Below are 20,060 nucleotides of genomic sequence, written 5' to 3' on the forward strand. Positions count from 1 at the left end.
GGGACTCCTCCCAGAGAGGAGGACGTTGTGTCCCCTCCGAGTGAAACAAAGAGATTAGACGGTGAGCGAGAATATCAAGACGAGCATTTATTTGACTGCATTGTCTGCTGACAGATTTGTTTCCTCTATTTTGGATATCTATTTTCGGACTGTATTGGGCCGTCTTTATGCCTTACGTGGATGTATGGAATGATGCATGCTGCGGGAAGATGGAGCTCTGTGCGGATGTTTTTGCTCTTCGTGCTGTTGGAGTTTTACTGGGAAGTGGTATGCGGCCAGCTCTCTTACTCCGTGGCGGAGGAGGTGAATGTGGGCACCGTTGTAGGGAATGTTGCTAAGGATTTGAGCCTAAATGTCCAGGATTTGGAGTCTCGTACGTTTCAGATCGTTGCAGGAGCCAAAAGGAAATATTTGGAGGTAAACCTAAAGACTGGTGTTCTCTACGTTAATGAGAGAATAGATCGAGAGGAACTGTGTGGAGACCAAGCCAAATGTTCACTCAGTGTAGAGGCTGTGATTAATAACCCGTTAAAACTGTATCGCATTGAAATTATAATTGTAGATGTAAATGACAATTATCCATCATTTTCTAGCCAGTTTCAGATTCTGAACGTTAGTGAGAACACAGCAACGGGAACTAAATTTCCCCTGCATCCAGCTAATGATGCAGACGTTGGTAAAAATACAGTGAATGCATACAAGCTCAGTCAAAATGAACATTTTTCCCTTGAGGCACATAAAGGAGAAAGTGCGACGCCAGAATTACTTCTTCAGAGGCTTTTAGACAGAGAAAGACAGCCCGTTATTAAACTCACATTGACTGCTATTGATGGAGGAACACCAGCTAAATCAGGCACTATGACTATTGTTGTCCATGTGCTAGACAGTAACGACAATGCTCCTGTATTCAGTCAAAGTTTATACAAAACTAGAATATATGAGAATATTAAGATTGGCACTTCAATAATAACATTAAATGCTACTGATTTAGATGCAGGACAACATGGGCAAGTCTTGTATTATTTCAGTGCAGGAGGAAGAGAAAAACAAACAAATATGTTCTCAATTGATGAAAAAACTGGAACCGTAACAAACAAGAAAAATATTGATTTTGAAGAAAAAAATGCATTTGAGCTGAGAGTACAAGCCAGAGATGGAGGTTCTCCTCCCTTAACCTCACACACCAAATTATTAATAGAAGTTTTAGATGTCAATGACAATGCCCCTGAAATTTCAGTTACATCATTGTTAAACACAGTGAAAGAAGATGCAACAATTGGCACTGCCATTGCAATTGTCTCTGTGTTGGACAAAGATGGAGGTAAAAATGGTCTGGTGCACAGTAAAATTAACAACCATGTGCCTTTTAAACTTGAGTCAAATTATAAGAATTCATATTCTTTAGTTGTTGATGGTCCTCTTGACAGAGAGAGTGTATCTATGTATAATATCAGCATCACTGCAACTGATGAAGGAAGTCCACCTCTGTCCAGCACCAGTGTTATTCATGTGCACATATCAGATGTTAATGACAACCCACCTCACTTCTCAGAGCCCTTCATTAATGTTTACATCAAAGAAAATAGTCCACCAGGAGCAGTAATTCATAGAGTGACTGCAGTTGATGATGACATTGATCAAAATGGGCAAGTAAGTTACTCCTTTGCACAAAGTAGCACTGACTCCATGCCACTAACTACAATGATAAACATCAACTCAGAGAGTGGAGATTTAGTCAGTTTGCAGTCTTTTGACTATGAGAAGTTAAAGACATTCCAGTTTAAAGTTCAGGCCACAGACTCTGGTGTTCCTCCACTCAGCGGCAACGTGACTGTCAATGTTTTTGTCTTGGATGAGAATGACAACAGTCCCACCATTCTGGCGCCCTATTCTGAGCACAGCTCTGTTAACAGTGAGAACATCCCCTATTCTGCTGAAGCAGGATACTTTGTGGCAAAGATCAGGGCTGTAGACGCAGACTCTGGATACAATGCACTGCTCTCCTATCACCTGTCTGAGCCCAAAGGCAACAACAACCTCTTCCGGATCGGAACCAGCACCGGAGAGATTCGTACCAAGAGACGAATGAGTGACAATGACTTGAAAAGTCACCCCTTGGTGGTATCGGTTTGTGATAATGGAGAAGCCTCCCTGTCAGCTACTATGTCTATTGATGTGGTGGTGCTTGAAAGCACAGCTGACATCCACACTCCGTTCAGACATGTGCCCATAAAGGAGGAGACCTTCTCTGATTTACACTTGTACCTGCTCATCGCCATTGTGGCCGTGTCACTCATCTTTCTGCTCAGCCTCATCACTTTAATAGTCGCCAGGTGCCACAAACATACAGATGGCTCTTTTGGTGGGTACAGCGCCCCGATGATCACTACCCATCCTGACGGGAGCTGGTCTTACTCCAAAGCTACTCAGCAGTACGACGTGTGTTTCAGCTCAGACACACTCAAGAGTGACGTAATGGTTTTCCCCGCACCCTTTCCACCAGTAGACGCTGAACTGATCAGTATTAACGGAGGAGACACCTTTACCAGGACTCAGACTTTACCTAACGCTGAGAAGGTAAGCATACTGTTAATTCAAAGGGTCTTCGGAATTTCTTGGTGTACAATAATAAAAGTATAATATTCTAGTATTTTGTCACATGGATGTTGTTTGAGAGTGGCTCTCTAAGAGACTAATGGATTTAGAGTCTATTGTTGGTATGGGCAGGAGGTGTAGTGTGGAAATCAGAGGTGGCAGGTGGTCATATCGATCTTAATTGTGTTGGTGCTCTAGGTCAGAGGTGATGTGTTGTTTGGATATACTGATTGCTATCTGAAGTATATTATTATTATTATTAACACTTCCTACAACAAAAAGGGTTTGTAATTTTTGAGCATGTCCTGACAACTACCTAGGTCACAACATATGACAGAGTAGTTTACTGCATGGTGTTACTCTGTTGTGAAACAAGGACTTACAGTACGTTGACTGATGCTCATAATATAGACAATGATGTGCTGACAACTAAGCACAATTTGATTTAAAAATGGTTTTCTCAGAAGTCTACAGTCCACAGTGTATTGAGGCGCTATCCGTGGTGCTGAAATACAGTACCTGCAGTCTTTTCGGCGTTTTATTTTTGTAAGTTCTGCGCATAGGTATTATTTTTAAGTCTAATTTATTTTTAATTTGTATGGGTAATGTCAAGTAAATGAATGGAGGCAAGGGTAAAAAAGGGAAAACAATGCAAAAAAGAATTGCAATTCGCGTTTCAATGAGAAACAACGAGCAGATTTGGTGTGTTTTGGAGTGTTGTGGGAAACAAACTGCTGTAATCTAAATTCACTATCTTTTCCTTTGATGTTGCACTTCTCTATAGCCGTCACAAGGTGGCGTTCTAGACCGTGCAAAATATATCGACGTCTGACGTGCAGAAAATCCTTCTAAAACGAGAACGTCATGAGTGGGCTGTGTCGAGCGCCAACAGTCAAGACGAGCCACACGGAAGGAACATCAGCGAGAATGTATACATAAACGGATATATATTTGTATTTTTGTAGTCACTGTGGATTTACCAAAGGCAAAAACGCAATCAATGTTAATTTGTTTGAGTCGCTATGGCTTCTCGGGAACAATGGAATACGATTGGGGATCTGTCTTTCATTCTGCTTTGTCTGTGCGGCTGGACCACGGCTCAGATATCCTACTCCATCTCAGAAGAGGTGGACAAAGGAACAGCGGTAGGGAACCTCGCAAAGGATTTAAACCTCAGTGTGCAGCAACTCCAATCCACGGGTCTGCAGATCACCTCCACGTATAAAAGACGGTATTTTGACATTGATCTACAATCTGGAATATTGGTCGTTAGCGAGAGGGTAGACAGAGAAGAGCTGTGTCCGAATGTGGTCAAATGCTCTTTAAATATAGAAGCCTCATTGAGTAATCCACGCAGGCTCCATCGAATTGAGGTTGTGATTCATGACATAAATGACAACTCACCGGTTTTTCTAGAAGAAATAACAACAATTGATATGTATGAAAATACCTTTCTTGGGGAGAGGCATCCGCTTCCAATAGCTCATGATGCAGACGTGGGTGTTAACTCCGTGAAGAATTATAAATTAAACCCGAATGACTATTTTGTTTTGGATGTACAAAGCAACAGTGATAGTGTCTCTGCTGAGTTAATACTGCAAAAAGCGTTAGATCGAGAAAAGCAGGCTGTAGTCGATCTCATGCTCACTGCCATAGATGGAGGAAAACCACCTAAATCAGGGACTGTACAGTTAAAAATAAATGTCCTTGATGTAAACGATAATTCTCCTTTGTTTAGCAAATCTCTCTACAAGGTCCAAGTTGTTGAAAATGAAGATATTGGCGCCGCGCTGTTAACGCTGTCTGCCACTGATTTAGACGATGGCGTAAATGGGCAACTGGCGTATTCTTTTGCAGAAAGAGGGCGTTTTAACCCCGATGACAAGTTTGCTCTGAATGAAAACACTGGAGAAATCACCGTAAAGGGGGAGATGAATTATGAGGAAACTCAAGCGTACGAGATTCGTGTTCAAGTGCGGGACAAAGGCATTCCTCCTCGCTTGGCGCACAGCAAAGTTTTAGTGGAAGTCATTGATGTGAATGACAACGCACCGGAAATCACTGTGTCTTCACTCATGAGTCCAGTAAAGGAGGACGCTGAGATAGGCTCGGTGGTTGCCATGGTGACGATTACTGATCAAGACGGTGGTAAAAATGGACAAACAACATGTAAAATTTCTGGATCACTGCCATTTGTTTTAAAGTCTAACTATAAAAATTACTACTCGTTGTTGGTACACGGGCCTCTTGACAGAGAGGGCGTTTCACAGTATCTTGTAACACTAATAGCTACTGATGAAGGCAGTCCTCCTCTGTCCACTACAAGCATCATCACCATTCAAATTTCTGATGTTAATGACAACCCACCTCAATTCATGGAGCCTGTAATTAATATTTACCTAAAGGAGAATAGTCCAGTCGGAACCACTATTTACACTTTGACAACTACAGATGCAGATTCAGTCGAAAATGGAAAAGCAGCTTATCACTTGATTGACAGATCTTCTAAAACTACGCAAAGAGCTTCAATGATAAACATAAACTCAGACAGTGGAGATATAGTCAGTTTGCAGTCTTTTGACTATGAGAAGTTAAAGACATTCCAGTTTAAAGTTCAGGCCACAGACTCTGGTGTTCCTCCACTCAGCAGCAACGTGACTGTCAATGTTTTCATCCTGGATGAGAATGACAACAGTCCCACCATTCTGGCGCCCTATTCTGAACACAGCTCCGTTAACAGTGAGAGCATCCCCTATTCTGCTGAAGCGGGATACTTTGTGGCAAAGATCAGGGCTGTAGACGCAGACTCTGGATACAATGCACTGCTCTCCTATCACCTGTCTGAGCCCAAAGGCAACAACAACCTCTTCCGGATCGGAACCAGCACCGGGGAGATTCGCACCAAGAGGAGAATGAGTGACAATGACCTAAAAAGTCACCCCTTGGTGGTGTCGATTTGTGATAACGGAGAAGCTTCCCTGTCAGCTACTGTGTCTATTGATGTGGTGGTGCTTGAAAGCACAGCTGACATCCACACTACGTTCAGACATGTGCCCATAAAGGAGGAGAGCTTCTCTGATTTACACTTGTATCTGCTCATCGCCATTGTGGCCGTGTCACTCATCTTTCTGCTCAGCCTCATCACTTTAATAGCCGTCAGATGCCACAGACAGACCGACGGCACTTTCGGCAAGTACGGCACTCCCATGATCACCACCCATCCTGATGGAAGCTGGTCTTACTCCAAAGCTACTCAGCAGTATGACGTGTGTTTCAGCTCAGACACACTCAAGAGTGATGTAGTAGTTTTCCCCGGGCCCTTTGCACCTGTAGATGCTGAACTGATCAGTATTAATGGAGGAGACACCTTTACCAGGACTCAAACTTTACCCAATACTGAGAAGGTAGGCCAAAAATGTCGTTGTTGTTGGAGAAATTATTTTTCTTACCTGACTGTCAATTATCACCATTTAAAGCAAATTATAAACTATACTCTAACTGCTTAAACCATATTGTTGCTGCTCTCACTCTTCAACTGTGACACAGTTTTGTTCATAAACATGTCTTAAGAGCTGATTAGTTTACCTACCATGGAGAACATATAACATGTTATTTTCACAAATGTTGCAAAGAACATACTTTGAAGACCGTGTCATGATTCACATTTTGTAAAATTCTTACAAATTGTAGGACTTAATATGAGAAAAAAAAAAGTCAAATATGTGCAACAGAAACTCAAAAGTATTGATACTGTACTCCATCGGATAATTTAAAAGTTTAAGTGAAGGTTTTACTATGATTTTTTTTTAAAATTGATGGTAGAGTTTAACTTGGTAAGTTGTTTCAGGTGTGAGTTGTAAGGTAACGTAGTTGTTGACCCAGCTGACTCATAGAAAATGGATGGTTTGCTCATTTTTTTGTTTAATTTGATGGGCTGCAAGTAAATTACTCTCCATGGTGCTAAAGTAAGAAGTTTTTTTTTTTTTTTCAATCTTGTTCACATCGAGGAAGCCTTAAGTATTTATGTTTGAATGTGAAGGGCTAACTTTCAATGTATATTATATTATGCAGTGTTTTCTCGACGAAATCATTTTCTCTCTTTGCTATTTTATATTGAATGCAAAGCATAGTTTAAATGGGAAGTGAAGTAAATGACGTTTACATCTTTATGGGACGTAAGCTTTCACAATGCATATTATGAAAAGATAATGTTTTTAAGACATACAGAAAGTCAACTGCCATACATAACTTTAGATATATACCAAATGATACATATAATAATGTACATGTATTTTTCATATTCGAGGTGATCAAGTTTCCAATAAGACATCATTGGTCAAAAATAAAATTGTCACACGTTTGAATGCTTTAACAGTCACTGACCACAAGATGTCGTACGAGACCACAGCTAGGATGATTATGCACAACCTCGCCTCATTCGGGAAGCCTACATTTTCATTGGCTGCGGTTTAGACCGCCACTCTGATTGTAGTTTAGCGAGAAGAGCTGCTCTGACTGTTGGGAGATACGTGCCAGTGTCTGATATGCAAACGCTGGATAAAAATAAGTAGCCGGGTTGGTGTTTATTTTACAACGATGGGAATGCAGGAGTATCATGTGTGGATTTATTTCGTTGCTGTGCTTTTTCTTTGTGACGGATCTGCATCCCAGTTCTCTTACTCAATTTCCGAGGAAGTGAACAAAGGCACGGTGGTGGGGAACATCGCCAAGGACTTGAATCTTAATTTGCAAGAGCTGCACAAGAGAGACCTGCGTATTGTTTCCAGTGACAGTAAGAAATACATTGATGTGGATCTTCGGACGGGCAACCTCTTTGTTAACGAGAAAATAGACAGGGAGGAGCTTTGTCCGAACGCGGCGCAATGCTATGTGAGAATACAGGCAGTGTTGAGCAACCCCGTGAATGTGCACCGCATTGATGTCGATGTATTAGATGTCAACGACAACGCACCAAAATTTGAGGAAGAGTTATATGCTTTCAAGATATCTGAATCCGTGTCACCGGGAGAACGCTATCTCCTCCCAGCAGCAGAAGATTCTGACACAGGAAGCAACTCGGTAAAGACATACAAGCTCAGTCCAAATGAACATTTTACGCTTGATGTGCAGAGCGGTGGAGACCACGGCGTTTCTGCCGAGCTGGTGCTGCACAAAGCTTTAGATCGAGAGAAACAGCCTGTTCTTGAGCTCACTCTAACTGCTTTAGACGGAGGAAAACCTATTAGATCAGGCATGTTGCACATCAGAGTAGTGGTCGTGGATGCGAATGACAACACACCCGTTTTTAGCAAGTCGCTTTATAAAGTGCGTGTGGGTGAAGATGTCGGGCGAGGTTGGGTAATTATTAAATTAAATGCAACAGATATAGACGAGGGCATGAACAGTAAGATCCTATATTCTTTAATTAAACGAGGCAACAATGATCCATCAAATGTTTTTATTTTAAATGCAGAAACAGGAGAAATCACCGTGAAAGGTACATTAGATTATGAAGAAACTCCTGCTTATGAGGTCAGGGTTCAAGCAATGGATCAGGGCACTGTTCCTCGAAGTGCTCATGCCAAACTGCTCATTGAGATAATTGATGTTAATGACAACGCCCCCGAAATAACGGTGACGTCACTGGTAACGCCAGTAAAAGAAAACGCAGAACTAGGCACAATAGTTGCTTTGGTTACAGTGAGTGATAAGGATGGAGGGAACAATGGTGTAACCAACAGTAAGGTTGTGGGATCGGTCCCCTTTAAACTTAAATCTAACTATAAAAATGATTATTCTTTAGTAGTTGATGGAGCACTAGACAGAGAAAACACCTCTCTTTATAATGTCTCCATTATAGCCACAGATGAAGGAAGTCCTCCTCTGTCCACTTGCAGGATCATTACTGTTCATGTTTCTGATGTGAATGATAATGCACCTCATTTTAAGGAGCCTGTTATTAATGTGTATGTCAAAGAAAATAGTCCAACAGGATCTTCTCTTTGTTCCATAAATGCACTTGATCCTGATTTGGATGCTAATGCAAAAGTGTCCTACACATTGTTAGATAATTATCCTGGAAATATTCCAATAACGTCACTTCTAAACATCAACTCAGAGAGTGGAGATATAGTCAGTTTGCAGTCTTTTGACTTTGAGAAGTTAAAGACGTTCCAGTTTAAAGTTCAAGCCACAGATTCTGGGGTTCCTCCACTCAGTGGCAATGTGACTGTCAACGTTTTTATCTTGGACGAAAATGACAACAGTCCCACCATTCTGGCACCCTATTCTGAGCACAGCTCCGTTAACAGTGAGAACATCCCCTATTCTGCTGAAGCAGGATACTTTGTGGCAAAGATCAGGGCTGTAGACGCAGACTCTGGATACAATGCACTGCTCTCCTATTACCTGTCTGAGCCCAAAGGCAACAACAACCTCTTCAGGATAGGAACCAGCACCGGGGAGATTCGCACCAAGAGGAGAATGAGTGACAATGACCTGAAAAGTCACCCCTTGGTGGTGTTGGTTTGTGATCATGGAGAAGCTTCCCTGTCAGCTACTGTGTCTATTGATGTGGTGGTGCTTGAAAGCACAGCTGACATCCACACTCCGTTCAGACATGTGCCCATAAAGGAGGAGACCTTCTCTGATTTACACTTGTACCTGCTCATCGCCATTGTGGCCGTGTCACTCATCTTCCTACTCAGCCTCATCGCTCTAATAGCTGTCAGATGCCACAGACAGACAGACGGCACTTTCGGCAGGTACGGCGCCCCAATGATCACCACCCATCCTGACGGGAGCTGGTCTTACTCCAAAGCTACTCAGCAGTACGACGTGTGTTTCAGCTCAGACACACTCAAGAGTGATGTAGTGGTTTTCCCAGCACCCTTTCCGCCTGTAGATGCTGAACTGATCAGTATTAATGGAGGAGACACCTTTACCAGGACTCAGACTTTACCTAACACTGAGAAGGTAGGCTGAAACTGTGTTATTCTTGATGTGACTGCTTAGTCCCAGTATGAGAAGAAACTTGTAAATAATGACAATTTGAACCATATTGTTGCTGCTTTCAAACTCTTTCACCATTTCTATCATGATTTTGGTCATCTTAAACATGTATATGAGCTGTGTAGTTCACATATAGACATGACCTATTAAATCCACTGACAGTGTAACATTGGATGGGAGAACCCCGGTTTTTTATGACAGTATATTGTTTGGACTTTAAACTTGATTGCTTTACGGCTATAAAGTATGAAGCTGTTGGTTTAGATAATTGGAGTATTTGGGTGTTTGATTTCTGAAATATTGGCTGTAGTCTTGGTTGTCTGTAGTGCTATCGTTGCTTGATATATTATTGAGACTATTTTACTTGTTGGAAAAAAAAACCTATGAAAAAGACACTGTCCGTGGTGCTGACCTTCTGTTTGCGCTACAGTATTTTGTGGGGTCCTCGTGTGTTAGGCCATGTATGACAATGGTTATTACTAGTTGTAGCAATAGTGCAATTAAAGATAGCAGTAGTTTTTCTTATGTTATTGTTTGTTATTTTTTGTTGCAATGCCATCAACTATAATGCTGTGTTTCATCTGCAATAACTACGTTTTACGTCTAAAGAGCAATAACTCTTTGCTTAAACTTCCAACGCGATTTTTTTCCGTGGGGCCCAGAATTCCTATATGCACCACTACATACAATGCTTACAAATAATACTTCATTTAGAAATAAATCACCAAACATGTTGTTACTGCACTACACTAAAAACATAAATATTCATGTTTGGACATAAAAACATTCTCACGATATAGAGAAACAGGGCAATTAAAGTAAAACATTTAATATACACTACTTTCATACAACGCAATACTATTGTGTAGTAAATTCACATTTGGTTTGCATTTTATAAAAACATTTGCATCAGTTTCTTGTAGAATGTAGGATTTTGCTTGTTTTTTTTTAGCTGTCAGACCTAACTGTGTTTTTGAACATGTTTATTCAGTTGGTCTGTACCTTTGTAACTGTAAAGATTGACTTACCTTCAAATCACCACACGAGGTCGCAGTAGACCGTAAGATAGCATGAGCGTGTTCAATTATTCAACGTCCTCCCTGCATGGTAACAAAAAAGAAATCGTCATCAGTCAGTAGTTCATACGCACGAAGACGCACTCAAGCCTCAACAGTGGTACTGCACTTGGATGAATTATATCTACGGTGGATAAGTGATATGGGGGATTTGGTTCATTTTGCTGAACCAACGATGAGAACGCGTCAACAAAAAAGACACCATGTCTGGATTCACTTCGCTGTGCTTCTTTGTATTTACGACTCGTCCGCTTCGCAATTGTCCTACTCCATTAACGAGGAGGTCAACAAAGGCTTTGTGGTGGGGAACATCGCCAAGGATTTAAACCTTAACGTGCAGGACCTGGACACCAGAGATCTACGAGTGGTTTCGAGCTACAGTAAAGAGTATTTTAATGTGAATCTGCAGACGGGGAACCTATTTGTAAAGGAAAGAATAGACAGGGAGGAGCTTTGTCCTAACCTGGCGAAATGCTCGTTGAGGATACAAGCTGTGTTAAACAATCCGATGACAGCACACCGCATTGAGGTCAGTGTTTTGGATATAAACGACAATTCGCCTGCTTTCACTGAAAATGCCTACTCTTTGGATATTTTTGAATCAGCCATACAGGGAGAGCGCTACCTTCTCCCCGTGGCTGTGGACGCAGACATTGGCAGTAACTCCGTGAGAAGCTACAAGCTGAGCAATAATGAACACTTTACACTAGACGTGCAGAGCGGAGGAGACCACGGCGTGTCTGCAGAGTTGGTGCTGCATAAACCTTTAGATCGAGAGAAGCAGTCGCTCATTACACTCACGCTGACCGCTGTAGACGGCGGTAAACCTCCTAAATCTGGCTCTTTGCAAATACGCGTTAATGTGCTTGATGTCAATGACAATGTGCCCACTTTTAGCAAGTCGCTTTATAAAGTGCGTGTGAGTGAAGATGCCGCACAAGGCTCAGTTGTGATAAAATTAAATGCAACAGATTTAGACGACGGCATGAACAGTAAGATCCTGTATTCGTTAATTAAACGAGGTAACAATGATCCATCAAATGTTTTTAATTTAAATGCAGAAACAGGAGAAATCACCGTGAAAGGTACATTAGATTATGAAGAAACTCCTGCTTATGAAGTCAGGGTTCAAGCAATGGATCAGGGCACAGTTCCTCGTAGTGCTCATGCTAAACTGCTGATAGAGATAATTGATGTTAATGACAACGCCCCCGAAATAACGGTGACGTCACTTATGACGCCAGTAAAAGAAAACGCAGAATTGGGCACAATAGTTGCTTTGGTTACAGTGAGTGATAACGACGGGGGGAACAACGGTGTAACAAACTGTAAGGTAGTTGGATCTGTTCCGTTTAAACTGAAATCTAATTATAAAAATGATTATTCTTTAGTAGTTGATGGAGCACTAGACAGAGAAAACACTTCTCTTTATAATGTCCCCATTATATCCACAGATGAAGGAAGTCCTCCTCTGTCCACTAGCAGGATCATTACTGTTCATGTTTCTGATGTGAATGATAATGCACCTCATTTTAAGGAGCCTGTTATTAATGTGTATGTCAAAGAAAATAGTCCAACAGGATCTTCTCTTTGTTCCATAAATGCCCTTGACCCTGATTTGGATGCTAATGCAAAAGTGTCCTACACATTGTTAGATATTTATCCTGGAAATATTCCAATAACATCACTTCTAAACATCAACTCAGAGAGTGGCGATATAGTCAGTTCGCAGTCTTTTGACTTTGAGAAGTTAAAGACGTTCCAGTTTAAAGTTCAGGCCACAGACTCTGGTGTTCCTCCACTCAGCGGCAACGTGACTGTCAATGTTTTTGTCTTGGATGAGAATGACAACAGTCCCACCATTCTGCCGCCCTATTCTGAGCACAGCTCCGTTAACAGTGAGAACATCCCCTATTCTGCTGAAGCAGGATACTTTGTGGCAAAGATCAGGGCTGTAGACGCAGACTCTGGATACAATGCACTGCTCTCCTATCACCTGTCTGAGCCCAAAGGCAACAACAACCTCTTCCGGATCGGAACCAGCACCGGGGAGATTCGCACCAAGAGGAGAATGAGTGACAATGACCTGAAAAGTCACCCCTTGGTGGTGTTGGTTTGTGATCATGGAGAAGCTTCCCTGTCAGCTACTGTGTCTATTGATGTGGTGGTGCTTGAAAGCACAGCTGACATCCACACTCCGTTCAGACATGTGCCCATAAAGGAGGAGACCTTCTCTGATTTACACTTGTACCTGCTCATCGCCATTGTGGCCGTGTCACTCATCTTTCTGCTCAGCCTCATCACTTTAATAGCCGTCAGATGCCACAGACAGACAGACGGCACTTTCGGCAGGTACGGCGCCCCGATGATCACCACCCATCCTGACGGGAGCTGGTCTTACTCCAAAGCGACTCAGCAGTACGACGTGTGTTTCAGCTCGGACACACTCAAGAGTGACGTAATGGTTTTCCCCGCACCTTTTCAACCTGTAGACGCTGAACTGATCAGTATTAGTGGAGGAGACACCTTTACCAGGACCCAGACTTTGCCTAATTCTGAGAAGGTAGGCTAAAAATGTGAGTGGGGGGGTGGTTTCCATTTTGATATCTGTCCATATTCCTTTGTGTTGATTATTGCCAAGAGTTAGAACGATCTTTGCTGATGCAAAAAAGTGCACTGACTGGATGTTAACCTGTTTAAATACATGACAAGACTGATACTTTGTTAGTATGTTAATTGTTAGCTCAGTCCCTGGTCATTAATGATGGTGGTTCATATAACTGACGTCCATGCAGCTCGCGTGGGATCAGTTGACATCCTGTGACTGGCACCTAGTCCGTGATGTAGTCTTCATTTTACTTTAAGCCATCATATATTCTAGATGACCATAACCATGACCCTAAACAGAATGTGCTTCAGGAAAAAAGCAATGTAACTATCCTTGGTGCTGAATGTTAACGTGCAATGGGCTTCAGGAAAAAGTAATGTAACTATCCTTGTTGCTGAATGTTAACGTGCAATGGAAAAGCTTGCTTGCTTTCAACTTAAACATTATTAGCATCTCTACGTACACCAACAATAACACTGTATGACAAGCTTTGTAGAACCACAAACTTCACAATAGATTATTTCCAAACAAATGTTAATGTTGGAATTTGACGAAAAACAAATTACGAATGAGCTCGGGCACATTCACAACGGTGTGGGTGGAATTTTCCCTGGTTTTGAAAACCCATTTCTTGCTTAATTGCTGTGTTTTATGGGTCCATTTGTTTTTAAAAATATATATTGTCATACCAAATTTAAACGCTTGAGGTCGCAGTTGACCGCCACTTTGTGTAAACTCACAGTCGCCACCTGCCTGTGTCGCGTCATGAGATAAATCACATTGTATGATGAGCCAGAAAGACGATGATAGAAAGAAGAGAAGGCCAGTGGATGGATTAATGGACGATCGAGCACTGATTTGTGGATAAAATACGATGTTTATGACGGTGGAATCTGTGGAAAGAGCGATGGTTGTTGGACGGAAACGTAGACGTCTGTGCTGGTTGTTGATTGCGCTTTTATGGGACTGCTGCACTGCTCAGATATCCTACTCTATTTCTGAGGAGATGGACAAAGGAACCGTGGTGGGCAACCTAGCAAAGGATTTAAATGTCAACGTTAGAGACTTACAAATGAGAGATCTCAATGTGGTGTCAAGTTACAGTAAGGAATATTTCAAGGCCAATTTTCGTACGGGGGAGCTTTATGTTGCAGAAAGAATAGACCGCGACGAGCTGTGTCCAAAGGCGATAAAATGCACTATCAACATAGAGGCTATTCTGAGGAACCCGATGGGGTTGCATCGAATTGAAGTGGTGGTAGATGATTTGAACGACAACGCACCCCGCTTCGTGGAGGAGTCCCATTCAATTAACGTATCAGAAATATCCCCGACAGGCGAGCATTTCTTACTTCCACTGGCGCTTGACTCAGATACTGCGGGTAACTCTGTTAAGACTTACAAATTGAGTCAAAATGAATATTTCTCTCTCGAGGTGCAGGGCGGTGGCGAGCATGGTGTATCTGCTGAGTTGGTGCTGATAAAAGCGTTAGACAGAGAAAAACAAGCCACAGTGAAGTTAACACTCAGTGCTATAGATGGAGGAAAACCTCCCAAAACTGGAACGCTAGAGATAAATGTAAATGTTCTGGATGTTAACGATAACACTCCCTCGTTTAGCCAAGCACTGTATAAAGCCCGTGTAAAAGAAAATGCGCTGCCTGGTTCTTTAGTAATTCAGCTGAGTGCGACAGATTTAGACGAAGGTGACAACGGGAAGCTGCTGTTCGCTTTTGTTAAACGTGCACACTTTGACCCTGCTGACGTGTTTTTAATTGATGCAGAAACTGGTGAGATCACTGTTAAAGGCCTTTTGGACTATGAGACACAAGCAGCGTATGATATTCACGTGCAGGCTACAGATAAAAGCCCGTCGCCTCGGAGAGCTAATGCAAAACTACTGGTGGAAGTGCTAGACGTGAACGACAATGCCCCGGAAATTGTAGTGACGTCACTGATGAACCCAGTTAAAGAAGACGCTGAGATAGGAAGCGTTGTGGCTTTAGTGACAGTGACTGATGAAGATGGAGGGAAAAACGGCAACACTCAGAGTAAAATTACTGGCGCTGCACCTTTTAAACTTAAATCTAATTATAAAAACTATTACTCCCTAGTTGTGGATGGCCTCATCGACAGAGAAGAATGCTCCATGTATAATGTCACTATTGTGGCAACTGATGAAGGAAGTCCACAGCTATCTAGCAGCAGCGTTATCACCATTCAAGTGTCTGATGTTAATGACAACGCGCCACATTTCCCTGAACCTATTCAAAATATATATGTCAAAGAAAATAGTCCTGTAGGAGTCAGTATCAACAGAATCATTGCTGTAGATTCTGATATAAATTACAATGCAAGAGTGACCTATGCCTTACTGGGAGATGCAAATGGTATTCCAATAACATCAGTGATGAACATCCACTCAGAGAATGGAGATTTAGTCAGTTTGCAATCTTTTGACTATGAGAAGTTAAAGACGTTCCAGTTTAAAGTTCAGGCCACAGACTCTGGTGTTCCGCCACTCAGCAGCAACGTGACTGTCAACGTTTTTGTCTTGGATGAGAATGACAACAGTCCCACCATTCTGCCGCCCTATTCTGAACACAGCTCCGTTAACAGTGAGAGCATCCCCTATTCTGCTGAAGCAGGATACTTTGTGGCAAAGATCAGGGCTGTAGACGCAGACTCTGGATACAATGCACTGCTCTCCTATCACTTGTCTGAGCCCAAAGGCAACAACAACCTCTTCAGGATCGGAACCAGCACCGGGGAGATTCGCACCAAGAGGAGAATGAGTGACAATGACCTGAAAAGTCACCCCTTGGTGGTGTTGGTTTGTGATCATGGAGAAGCTTCCCTGTCAGCTACTGTGTCTATTGATGTGGTGGTGCTTGAAAGCACAGCTGACATCCACACTCCGTTCAGACATGTGCCCATAAAGGAGGAGACCTTCTCTGATTTACACTTGTATCTACTCATTGCCATTGTGGCCGTGTCACTCATCTTTCTGCTCAGCCTTATAATTTTAATAGCCGTCAGATGCCACAAAAAGACAGACGGCACTTTCGGCAGGTACGGCGCTCCGATGATCACCAACCATCCTGATGGGAGCTGGTCTTACTCCAAAGCGACTCAGCAATATGACGTGTGTTTCAGCTCAGACACACTCAAGAGTGATGTAGTGGTTTTTCCCACGCCCTTTCCACCTGTAGATGCTGAACTGATCAGTATTAATGGAGGAGACACCTTTACCAGGACTCAGACTTTACCTAATACCGAGAAGGTAATGACACAATCTACACATAATGACACAATCTGCACAGGTCTCCTTATGCACATACAGTAGAGCAGGGGTCACCAATGTTTTTCCTTGTGAGAGCTACTTTTACAAAATGAAAATGGCCAAGAGCTACTCATTTTTCTAACATTTATTTTCAGAGCTTGTTTTAAACCCAAACAAAGCGAATGTGCTTGTTTTACCAAAACATTAACAAAATGCTGGTGTCCACAACTCACATTTTGTATTTCAGAATGCATTTCCTACTATTCTTTCATTATTAACTGAAAACCTGAATGAAAAGCAGGCTTGCGGGCACCTCATGTGGTCGTGGGGGGCTACCTGGTGCCCGCGGTCACCACGTTGGTGACCCCTGCAGTACAGTATCTGTTGCTGTCTGCCTTATTTTGCTGTAACTCATTGAAAAATTGTTGCTTTATATGTTAGAATGAAAAAACAAACTATAAAAGTTGATGGCCATTGGTATAAAACATATACTATTTATTACTACATATTGGCAAGGGGCGTGCATGTGACCTTCTGTTTGTCAACAGGCACTTGAGTTTTTTTCTACCTCCAAAAAATATTAAAATGACTGTTACACAGTTCCTTGAGTAGGCTGGTAGTGAAGGGTGTGAATAGGAGAGATGATAATGTATATGTATATATGCAAAACTAGGACTGGGAATTTTAGTGATACATTTAGATATTGGTGTCACTTTAGCGTGTATGTGCAATTTTTACCTTGCAGATAATGTATCATTTTACACCACTAGATGTCGCACTCAGCTCACAGACGCTCTATTTTGTGTCTGTTGGGACATGGGGCGTGATTCTTTGTTCGCCGCTACAAAAAGTCCTGATTTCGTGCTCTGATTCTGATGTCTTAAAATGTTCCTGGTGGAGTAAAACACTCTGGTGCTATCTGTCTAACAAACTGGGAAAATAATGAAACGAGAGGATAATTCGCGTCTTTGGATTTATTATTTATTGCCTTTGTTTCATATATGGAGTGTGGTATCCGCACAGATTGTCTATTCCGTGACAGAGGAGTCGAATCCCGGTCACACCGTGGGGAATTTAGCTAAGGACTTGCAACTGGATGTACAGGATTTGGAATTGCGAGGTTTGCAAATAACAGGCCCGAATGCCAGGTATTTGGAGGTCAATGCTAAAACGGGAATACTTGTGGTGAAAGACAGAATAGACCGAGAGGAGCTGTGCTCTCGACGTGTAAAATGCTCTTTGGAGGTGGAAGCCATTGCGAACGCTCCACTCAATCTTTATCGCTTTGAGGTTAAAATTGTGGATATAAATGACAATGCGCCCTCTTTTCGACTACCTGGGATTGTTCTTAATGTGTCTGAATCGGCTTTTCCTGGAGAAAGATTTACGTTACTCAAGGCATTCGACGCAGATGTCGGCAGTTATTCAGTAAAAAGCTACAAACTGAGCCAAAATGAGCATTTTTCCTTGGATGTGCAGAATGCTGGCGAGCAATCTATGTCTGCCGAATTGTTGCTGCAAAAAGCTCTGGACCGCGAGAAACAATCAGTGATACAACTCGTATTGACGGCTCTGGATGGAGGAAAACCTGCTAAATCAGGCACCTTACAGGTCACTATCACTGTACAAGATGTTAATGATAATATTCCAGTCTTTGACAAGGTGTTGTACAAAGGCACAGTGGCTGAAAATGCACCGCGCGGCACAAGTATTTTGTCTGTGCATGCTCGTGATTTAGACGAGGGTCATAACGGTGAAATTGTGTATTCAATTATCAATCACGACGGTGATAATGATGTTGACAAATTTGCTATTGATTCAGTGACAGGTGAAATAACAGTAAACGGTGAATTGGATCACGAAAAAAACAGTGCCGTAGAAATCAGAGTGCAAGCAAAAGACAAAGGCTTGAATCCAAGAGCATCGCACTGTAAAGTTCTTGTCGAAATCATCGACATTAATGATAATCCACCCCAAATATCAGTAACGTCATTAGTCGACGTGGTGAGGGAGGATGCGCCTCTCGACACAATGGTCGGACTCTTAACCGTGAAAGACAATGACGCGGACAAAAATGGCGTCGTTAACGTCAGAATAATTGAGTCTGTCCCTTTCAAAATCAAAAACACTTACAAAAATCACTATTCACTGGTGGTCAACGGAGCTTTGGACAGAGAGCAAATTTCTAAATGTAATATCACAATAGCCGCATCTGATGAAGGGGTCCCTCCACTCTCCAGTACAAATGTAATTACGGTGCATGTTTCTGATATTAATGACAATGCACCCGTCTTTGGAGACTCAGTGATAAACATTTTTGTTAAAGAGAACAGTCCTGCTGGTGCAGTTGTATACACCATGAGTGCAGATGATCCAGATGTAGGCGAAAATGCAAAAATATCATTTTCAATAATGAATGCTAATCATCTCAAAGAGGATGTAGTGAGATTAAATATTAACATCAACTCAGAGAGTGGAGATTTAGTCGCTTTGCAGTCTTTCGACTATGAGAAGTTAAAGACGTTCCAGTTTAAAGTTCAGGCCACAGACTCTGGTGTTCCTCCACTCAGCAGCAACGTGACTGTCAACGTTTTTATCCTGGATGAAAATGACAACAGTCCCACCATTCTGGCGCCCTATTCTGAACACAGCTCTGTTAACAGTGAGAACATCCCCTATTCTGCTGAAGCGGGATACTTTGTGGCAAAGATCAGGGCTGTAGACGCAGACTCTGGATACAATGCACTGCTCTCCTATCACCTGTCTGAGCCCAAAGGCAACAACAACCTCTTCCGGATCGGAACCAGCACTGGGGAGATTCGTACCAAGAGGAGAATGAGTGACAATGACTTGAAAAGTCACCCCTTGATGGTGTTGGTTTGTGATAATGGAGAAGCTTCCCTGTCAGCTACTGTGTCTATTGATGTGGTGGTGCTAGAGAGCACAGCTGACATCCACACTCCGTTCAGACACGTGCCCAAAAAGGAGGAGAGCTTCTCACATTTACACTTGTATCTTCTCATCGCCATTGTGGCCGTGTCACTCATCTTTCTGCTCAGCCTCATCACCTTAATAGCCGTCAGATGCCACAGACGGACAGATGGCACTTTCGGCAGGTACGGCGCTCCAATGATCACCACCCACCCAGATGGGAGCTGGTCTTACTCCAAAGCTACTCAGCAGTATGACGTGTGTTTCAGCTCAGACACACTCAAGAGTGACGTAGTGGTTTTCCCCGCGCCCTTTCCACCTGTAGATGCTGAACTGATCAGTATTAATGGAGGAGACACCTTTACCAGGACTCAGACTTTACCCAATACTGAGAAGGTGAGTTCAAATGTCCTGGAAGTATCACTATTGTTCTTTTCCGTCTGAGGCTGAGGAGCTGTCCATGGTACTTTTTGTGGAACAGGGACAAGCTTCTTAACAATGCTGCTGAGCAGTTCAAAGTGATAGTACTTGAAGTACAACTGTGTAAGAGAGCACA

General features: G+C 42.4%; 2 protein-coding genes across 35 annotated transcripts in view; both read left to right on the top strand.

The window, feature by feature from the left end:
* Positions 1–20,060, top strand: part of LOC129189671 (protocadherin alpha-C2-like) — a 174,846-nt gene that overhangs the window by 121,492 nt on the left and 33,294 nt on the right. The window contains exons 1-2 of one of the 34 annotated variants that reach the window (XM_054791625.1): positions 13,277–16,362; positions 16,447–16,573. The exons of 28 other annotated variants lie outside the window; for them this stretch is intronic. In XM_054791625.1, the coding sequence (XP_054647600.1) occupies positions 14,165–16,362; positions 16,447–16,573 (2,325 nt within the window). In that variant the 5' untranslated portion in view covers positions 13,277–14,164. 5 more of the 34 variants (XM_054791599.1, XM_054791607.1, XM_054791608.1 and 2 more) reach the window with 5 other exon arrangements.
* On the top strand, positions 9,577–13,254 carry LOC129189680 (protocadherin alpha-2-like). Its single transcript, XM_054791637.1, has one exon. The coding sequence runs from the start codon at positions 10,711–10,713 to the stop codon at positions 13,252–13,254; it is 2,544 nt and encodes an 847-aa protein (XP_054647612.1). The 5' UTR covers positions 9,577–10,710.

Source organism: Dunckerocampus dactyliophorus, chromosome 11 (assembly GCF_027744805.1).
Source record: "Dunckerocampus dactyliophorus isolate RoL2022-P2 chromosome 11, RoL_Ddac_1.1, whole genome shotgun sequence".
In the NCBI taxonomy this organism is placed as follows: Eukaryota; Metazoa; Chordata; class Actinopteri; order Syngnathiformes; family Syngnathidae; genus Dunckerocampus; species Dunckerocampus dactyliophorus.

Coding starts and splice junctions, on each gene's coding strand:
- LOC129189680 (XM_054791637.1), top strand. CDS start 10,711: ATGGTAACAAAAAAGAAATCGTCATCAGTCAGTAGTTCATACGCACGA.